The 8,644-nt window shown below is 33.6% G+C and overlaps 2 protein-coding genes across 4 annotated transcripts; both read left to right on the top strand.

Moving 5' to 3' along the window:
• The first annotated feature begins 18 nt into the window (after positions 1 to 18).
• Positions 19 to 2,606, top strand: LOC112741525 (uncharacterized). 3 transcript variants are annotated; one of them, XM_072213765.1, is made up of 3 exons: positions 20 to 208; positions 1,662 to 1,742; positions 1,853 to 2,606. In XM_072213765.1, exon 3 carries the CDS (start codon positions 2,067 to 2,069, stop codon positions 2,400 to 2,402), a length of 336 nt encoding a protein of 111 aa, XP_072069866.1. In that variant the 5' UTR covers positions 20 to 208; positions 1,662 to 1,742; positions 1,853 to 2,066; the 3' UTR covers positions 2,403 to 2,606. The 3 variants fall into 3 exon arrangements, with proteins under 3 accessions (XP_025646325.1, XP_072069866.1, XP_025646324.1); XM_025790540.2 differs by having other exon boundaries at positions 19 to 208; positions 1,662 to 2,606; XM_025790539.3 differs by having other exon boundaries at positions 52 to 208; positions 1,726 to 2,606.
• Positions 2,607 to 3,749: 1,143 nt separating this feature from the next.
• LOC112741526 (probable folate-biopterin transporter 7) lies at positions 3,750 to 6,718 on the top strand. The gene is made up of 2 exons (XM_025790542.2): positions 3,750 to 4,274; positions 5,433 to 6,718. The coding sequence occupies exons 1-2, from the start codon at positions 3,998 to 4,000 to the stop codon at positions 6,482 to 6,484; spliced, it is 1,329 nt and encodes a 442-aa protein (XP_025646327.1). The 5' UTR covers positions 3,750 to 3,997; the 3' UTR covers positions 6,485 to 6,718.
• The last annotated feature ends 1,926 nt before the right edge of the window (positions 6,719 to 8,644 follow it).

The raw sequence follows: 8,644 nt of genomic DNA on the forward strand, positions 1-8,644 counted from the left end.
GACCAACGAGGAAGATCCCGGTCCGTTTCTGTTGTTAGGGTTCTTCTAACAAAAAACAAAATAGCTGTTACTCTGTTAGGGCTCTGGCCTCTGAATTGCCCTTTCATGGTAAACGACTAAACGCGATAAGAGAAGTGAAGTAGCAAGAGCAAGAACAAGAACAAAGAGGAGTTCGTACATCGCAGTGCCTCCTCCGCATTTCCGAAAGGTAAGCACATGACAAAAATGCTTCTTTATTTTTTCGCACTGTTACATTTTCTTCCAGTTTTTGATACAATGAAATTCATTATTACAGTGTAATTTTCATGTCGTGTTAGTTTAATTGCTGCTTGATTTCATTTCCGATTTGGGATTAAGCTAGCGTTTGCCTTTGTTTTTGTGATTTATTTGGTTGCTGTGATGAATTTTTTATTTAATCAAAGCATTTGGAATGATGCACGTAAGCTGTTTGATGAAATGCCTCGCAAACAAGATGGGTCATTCCCGTCCCCGTTAGTATTTTAGTTGGTCTGCTGCTGGATTGTACTGTTAGTTGGTAATTGGATTTACTTGTGCTTTTTGAGCTGCCCGGAGATTCATGTAATTTTTCTTCGTTCTTAATGTTCTCAGTGTAATGTAAATTTTCAGATCCCTCAAGACTTAATTTTAGTTTGCTGAGTGAATGATTTTGTGGTTTTTTATTATATGGGACATTAGTCATCTTAATAAAATGGATCAATTATCCTGAACAGTTTTTGGAATGTTATTATGTTAACGGGTTGATATTGTTAGTTTGGATTGAGACAATTTGGACTTATCATGAAGAGTTTTTGGAATGTTATTATGTTAAGATTACGGACCAATTAGTTAGTTGGTCCTGCGAGATTGCCAATGAAAACAGGCTGATTGGTTAATGATTTCTGATTTTCTTTTTCTTTTCTTTTTTTTTTTTTGGGTGATCTCTGGCATGTACGATAGGTTTGCTTGTTCTTTCTTTGGAGGTTCGATCTGTTTCTCTCTTGGATGGTGAATGGGGAATTTGTTAATTTTCCGGTTATGTTTGTTTAGTGATTGGTTGTTTGTATGCAATAGTTATTGCACAGAATAATCCTTGAGGTCATATCTGTCTTGATGAATGGTAATTTATTGAAGTGAAGTTGGACTTTCTTTTCTATATGTCTTGCATTCTTGTATATTCATTCTCTTTTTTATTTTCTTTTTTTTTTTGTTTGAAAATTGTTCTCTCTTGTTTTTGGATCGATAGTATCATTATGATTGCTGTAGTTCATTGCTAACCGGAAGTATATGCTGATAAAATGCAGTATGTGGTGCTCCTATTTAAAAAAAAAATAAACATAAAAGTTTCAACCTAATCCAATAATGCATGTAATTAGATTCAAGTAATCAACCACTCTTGTCAATTTTTGGGAGTTGATGTGTGGTTTGATCACATTTAGGTCAAATAGAATGCTTTTGGACTATATAATATTATCTCCCATTTCTAATTTTAAATCACAATTGAGCGTTGAGGTTAAATTGTTTCAGCAACATTTTCTACCATTTTCTGCATTTCCAGCTTTTTACGATGAACTCTTCTGTATTAAATATTTGAGTGAGAGCATTTATGAATTATTTGTTGTTAAATTCATTAGCTTATTTGTTCATTGCTCAAATTTGTGTAGCCTTGTAACTAAAAAGAGTGGTTCTGATCTTTGGAAACTTTATTGTGATGGGAAATTGCTTCAGGGGGCTATCTTTGTGGTGTAAGTGTATAACAACTTTGCTAAAGGGCATCATTTCTCAATATTTTGATTTGATTTGATGAATCACTGGTTTGATTGAACGAAGACATGAGATTTACCCACCTTTCTAGATTAATTTGCCGCATCCCTCGTCATACATCTAGGCCTTTGCAATGTCGTGCCTTCCAGGCTGATGTTGTTTCTGGAGATTCCAAGGCCAAACCAAAAAGGTACAAAATTCCTCAGTTTTATGATCCTTATGGCCCTAGACCTCCACCTTCAGAAAAAATCATTCAGCTTGCAGAACAGATTGGAGCATTGCCTGAAGAAGAGCGCAGTCAAATTATGCCTATGTTGGTAGAAAGATTAAAGCTTCCAAAGTTGCAGTCAATTTCAACAGATGGCCTGGACTTGGGTCAGCAAGATGGTGCAGCTGGAGTGCAGGTCGAGGAGAAAAAGGCAGAGAAAACGGCATTTGATGTTAAGTTAGAAAAGTTTGATGCAGCTGCGAAGATCAAGGTGATTAAGGAGGTAAGAACATTCACTAACCTTGGACTGAAAGAGGCCAAAGATCTTGTCGAAAAGGTGCCGGCTGTGCTTAAACAAGGAGTCACAAAAGAGGAGGCAAATGAAATTATTGAAAAATTAAAAGCTGTTGGAGGAGTTGCAATCATGGAGTAGAGGATAAACATGTTGTAATGTTGGTCAAGACAAATTTTTCTAGGCCTCCAATGTGTTTTTCTTTTTCTTTTTTTTAAATGTTATAATATTTTTTATGCATGAATGATTGAGGGAAAAGCCCTAATGCATAAATTAGATTCAACATTACGATGTAGACATGTAGTTGTTGAATGATCTATTTGTATCATTTGTTCTTTTGTTAAATTTCTGGTTAATCACTATAGCGCTTATGACTGCCTTACCGGTTTGACATTACTAAATTTTCAGTTGAGCTTTTTTGTAGAAGTTTGAAACTCGTGGTTGACCGAATTTGCATACCATATGCAATGTTTATAGACATAAAACCTAATATCCATGTTTATCAAATTTTGCATACCATACACAAGTTCTGTTTCTTGTTTTGATCTCTATAAAATTTTATTTAGTTTTGTTTTGCTAAAAAGTTTGAAACGTCTCTATTGACAAAATCTAAAATAGAGAAGTTTTAAATTTTATTAGAACAAAATGAAAAAATTATAGAAATCAAAATAAAAGATAAGTATTTTATAGACATTACAATCATATTTAACCAATGTTAATAATAATATCAAACTTAAAATATAAAAGCAAAGGAGTTCATTTATAAAGAATAAATTACTAAATGTGATGTTGATAATTTTATCCAAAAATAATAATAGTTATATTATGTGTATATTAAAAATCAATTACATGTATAAAATATATATTACATGATGATTAATTTGGTGATTGATTTTTACTATGTTTAAAAAAAATCATTTATTAAAACACATGATATATAATTACATGATATCTAATTTAGTAGCAGATTTAACATTTTGACAAAAACATTTTTTTTATATATTTAGTCAAATATTATTTATTTTTAAGAAGTAATTATTAATTGTTCATGATCCACTCCCTCCCCCCCCCCCCCCCCTTTTCCCCCCTTCCTTTTTTTCTCTTTCCTTATCTTTTACATGCTACATCTGATATGATATTGAAAATGAAAAAGAAAAAAAAAACATTAGTAAAATAATGAAATTAATTGTTCAGGATTTTGTTTCCTATTTTGATTTCATACCAAATACATCCTTTGTTAATTTTTATCAGTAAAGTTTTGAAGAATTACAGCATGCCACATCTAATAACATGCAAAAGCATGTCAGTGAAAGCAACACAGAAAGAAGAGTGGTGAATTCAAGCAGCATCAGATCTACCTAGAAGAACATTCCCGAGAATCTTAATTCTTAAACAAAAACAAAACAATAAAAAAGGAAAATCTAAAGATGGGGCCATAGAAAAAGGTGTAAGCAGAAGAAGGAAGCACGTGTCAGTCACTAATAATAAATAAACAATTGCATTCGTTAAAGTAACAGATAACTGGGTGTGTCACACTTCAAATCTTAGACGTTAGGGAAAAAATAAAAAAGAAGAACACAGTACAATATTGCAACAGACACATGTACAGTACAACCTGCTTTTCCTTAAAACCTCCGAAACCTTGCTTTCCATTTTACAGTTCTTGAATTTGAATCATTTCTACTTCTCTCTGGCTTTGAGACTGTTAAGAAAAAGGTGAAGTGAAATTAAAAAAGATGGTTTCTTCTGATGGAAGTAGAGGCAGTGTGGGTGGTGGTGGCAACCCAATCAAGAAGGTTCTGGGTTTAGGGTATTGGGTTCAAGGGTTCAGATGCTTCCCATGGCTGGCAGTGAATTTCTTCCTCAAGGATGGACTCAATGTGGACCCTTCAAAACTCCAAATTCTCCTGAATTCAGCTAATCTTCCAATGGTTGGGAAGCCCTTATATGGACTTGTCTCTGATTCAATCTACATCTCTGGCCAGCATCGTGTTCCCTACATAGCCCTTGGAGGTAAGAACCCAATGTCAAATTGAATTCACATACCCTTTTGCTTTTTCTATCTGATTTTTATCACACTAACTCCAAGTTGTGCAATTTGTTAATTGGGATCTTCAATCATTTATTTTTGATTTCTTGGTATTAGGGGGAAGAGAGAGAATAAAAGAGATTGCATTCATGTGATTGTTATTGTCATAGGAATTGACTGAAACCACCTTGGATGTGGTCTTTTGTGGGCTGCTTTGGAAAAGCACTACTGCATAAAGAAAAAAAGGAATGGAAAAAAGCATTAGGATTAAGATTCCTGACTTGAGAAACTATTTGTGTGAAAGAGTTATCTTTGCTTCTCTTTGGCCTTTGTTGGAACTTATTTGACATTATCTCTTAAATTAAATCTGAACTTCGTTGCTGTTTATATTAAGGTCTTTTAATACAGCCAGATATTGCAATGTAATTAGTCCTAATAATACTCAAAAAGGTGTTATGGTCACCTCATCTATTGTTTGCTGCATGGCAGAAAGAGAATTTCCTGGATTCTGGAAACAATCCAGGTTCTGGCCTCAAACACACAACTAATTGATACTAGATTGTAATAAGGCTTCTTAAATCCCACAGGGTTAGCTTTCTTATGAAGGAGATCTGAGGAATCACAATTATTTAGATTCTTGTATAGCACTCTTAGCTTGTTTGTGTCTCTGCGTGATTCATTCCATTTTTCTAATAAGATTAATGTATCTAAACCTACTCTCCTTTTCGCAGTTCTTTCTTATGTATGTTGAGGTAAACAATTAACCAATTTTATGACTAGATTAACCACTTGGCATATCAAGAATTTCTCCCGTTTTCAGTTTTTGGTGGAAATATCTTACTAATTTTTCTAGGTTGTTGAAATCAGAACTGGGGGAGTTGTTCATGATACTTCTATCCATTTATCATCTAAAACTGCTGCCTTGATTTCTATTAGGATTTTTGGGTTGTGCAAGCATCTTCTGTCTTGGATAAAATGTATATAGTTTTCAATTGAATCGATCAAAAGGCATTCGCACTTGTTGCTTTAAGGATAATCATATCTATCTAATCTTTGAATTATTCCCATTGTAGTTTGTTGTTTTTTAAGTTTTTACCGATGATATAACTAATTTCTAAATTCCCATTCATTTGTATATGCAGCTTTCTTGCAGGCATTGTCATGGCTAGTCATAGCAATCTATCCGTCAAGCATGTCGATTTTCACAATATCTGTATACCTCCTCCTTAGCAATCTTGGTGCTTCTATAGCTGAAGTAGCAAATGATGCCATTGTCGCAGAGATGGGTAAACAACCTCCTCCATCAACCAAGAGCTCTCAGTCATCTTCCTCAGGAAGCCTCCAATCATTTGTTTGGATAGCCTCCTCCATAGGAGGAGTCCTTGGAAACCTTGTTGGCGGCATGTTTATTGGCCGGTTCTCCCCACAATCAATGTTTCTCGCCTTCGGATTACTACTCAGTCTCCAATTCTTTATAACCATTTCTGTTTCTGAAAGCTCTCTTGGTCTCCCAAAGAGTACATCTGCAGGGATAAGGAAACAATTCTCACAGCTATTGGTTGCTTTAAGAAAGCCTGAAATCGCTTACTCGATATCTTGGTTCGCGGTATCCTATGCCATTATTCCTGCACTCACAGGAACCATGTTCTTTTACCAGACAGAGTATTTGAAAATCGACTCGTCGGTATTGGGAATTTCAAAGGTGGTTGGCCAGGCAACAATGCTTTTATGGGGGATCATATACAACCAATACTTAAAATCTATTCCATCAAGGAAACTAATATCAGCCATTCAATCCATGATGGCAGTTTTCATGATCTCAGATTTCTTGTTTGTGAGAGGCTTCTATAGACAAATGGGCATGCCCGATTCGCTCTATGTTGTGATGTTCTCTGGATTCTTGGAAGTTCTCTACTTCTTCAAGGTTCTTCCATTCAGTGTGTTGATAGCACAGTTGTGTCCACATGGATGTGAGGGTTCTATAATGGCATTTCTTATGTCTGCTGTGGCACTTGCATTCATTGTAAGTGGATATCTTGGTGTTGCATTGGTGTCATGGATCAATATCACAGGAACTGATTTTTCAAGGCTTCCAATTGCACTTCTGATTCAAGCGGCATGCACATTGTTGCCAATCTTTTGGTCATCTTGCATACCTGATGATCTAAAACCAAAAGACAGGAAGAAAGACTAACATACTTTGTATACTTGTAGCACCTCAAACTATAGGATTCATTTTGAAAAACTTGGTATATTTGATTGCAGAATTCACCAAATAGGAGAATGCTTTGGTGGTTATTATTAATTCTTCTTTTTGTCATTTTTATATCGTGAAAAGTATAAACATTATTACATGGAAATATTAAAAGAAATTCTGATTTTTCTCCCCCTATCTATCATTGGATATTGAAGGGGAGTTTTGGAGTAACGGTTGAGTTGTTCTTGTGTGCTTTACGGGTTTAAGCCGTGGAAATAGTTGCTGTTACTGATGTAATTATCAGGTGCTGCTGTCACTTATATAATTATCAAGTTAGGCGTCGTAAATTATACCTTTTGGGAGTGTGTGGTTCAAGTATTACTTTGTTATTCAGATTTTATTTCTATGGGAATCAAATATACTCAGGGGGAAGGAAGAAATTGAAATGATGGTATTTTGATTCCCTATAATCAAACTTGTTTGGGAATAACTTTTCAAACTTTGAACCAAATATGGGAATATGATATTCCCATCTTAAAATTCGTAGGAATTATTTATAATTCTGCCAATCACACGCACCCTTTGAGTGCGGTCCTTTTTCAATACTGTGTTATTGAGTTACCAGAAGTATATGGTGATAAAATGCAGTATATGGTGTTCCTTATTTGAAAAAAAAAATAAAAATAGAAGTTTCAACCTAATTTCCAATAATGCATGTAATTAGATTCAAGTAGTCAACAACTCGTCAATTTTTTTGTGTTTGCTCAGTAACCGGCTGTTTTGTGCTCTCCTGCATTTGGAGTTGATGTGAAGTTGGAAAAGTTTGGTGCAGCTGTAAAGATCAAGGTGATTAAGGAGATAAGAGCATATTCACTAATCTTGGAAGAGGAGTCAAATGAAATTATTGAAAAATTAAAAGCTGTTGGAGGAATTGCAATCATGGAGTAGAGGATTAACATGTTGTAATGTTGGTCAAGACAATTTTTCTAGGCCTCCAATGTGTTTTTCCTTTTTTTAAAGTGTTATAATATTTTTTATGCATGAATGATTGAGGGATAAGTCCTAATGCATAAATCAGATTCAACATTACCATGTAGTTGTTGAATGATGATGTATTTGTATCAATTGTTCTTTTGTTAAATTTTCTGGTTAATCACTATATCGCTTATGACTGCCTTACCGGTTTGACATCATTAAATTTTCAGTTGAGCTTTCTTATATAAGTTTGAAAGTTGAAACTCGTGGTTGATATACCAAATTACCATATGCAATGTTTACAGAGGTAAAACCTAACATCAATATTTACCAAATTTTGCATATCATATGCAAAATATCTGTTTGTTGTTTTGATCTTTGTAAAATTTTACTTTTAGTTTTAATTTGGTAATAAAATTTAAAATGTACCTATTGACAAAATCTAAAATAGAGGCTCTTAATTTTATTAGATCAAAATTAAAAAAAAAAAGAAAAAGTGTATAGAAATCATAATAAAAAATAAGCAATTAACCTTTACATCTAAGTCATTTAACTAACTAATTCCAACCAAGTAGTTTTAACCTAATTTACCTCCACGTGCCACTACCTCTAACAAACTTTTAATTTAACGCGCGAATATATATAACTGCTTTTTTATGCGGATTTCGTTTTCTTTTTCGAAAATTTTCAACGTTTTCTGTGTTTTCTATATTCTTTACATTTTCTACATTCTTTTTGTTCTCTTCCTTCTCTGCGTTCTCTTCTTTTTCTGTGTTTTCTGTGTTCTTTTTGTTCAAGACCAATGCTATTTTATTTGATTTGAAGTTTTGAAACATTTCGTTTTCGAAGACAATGAATGATTCAAGTTCATACGATCAATTGAATTAGGGTGAATTGGATTATTGTTTTGAATCGAATCAAGTGGCTGAGGTGTGATTCAAATCTAGTTAATGTAGTTTGTTAGTAGTTTATGATTTTGTGGTTGAATAATTTTGTTTTTGTTTGTAAAAATTAATGTTCATTGTTGATGGTTTGAATTTGAATGTAATATAAAAGTTTTGAATCTGAATTATTATTTTAATGAATCTGTTTTGTTCCCAATTTCGGTGCATTTAGAATTATAATTTGGTTTATTTTAAAAATGCTTTCAGTGTATTTATAAGTTCAGACTGTCAATGCAAA

The sequence above is a fragment of the Arachis hypogaea genome, chromosome 14, assembly GCF_003086295.3.
Source record: "Arachis hypogaea cultivar Tifrunner chromosome 14, arahy.Tifrunner.gnm2.J5K5, whole genome shotgun sequence".
NCBI classification, from domain to species: domain Eukaryota; kingdom Viridiplantae; phylum Streptophyta; class Magnoliopsida; order Fabales; family Fabaceae; genus Arachis; species Arachis hypogaea.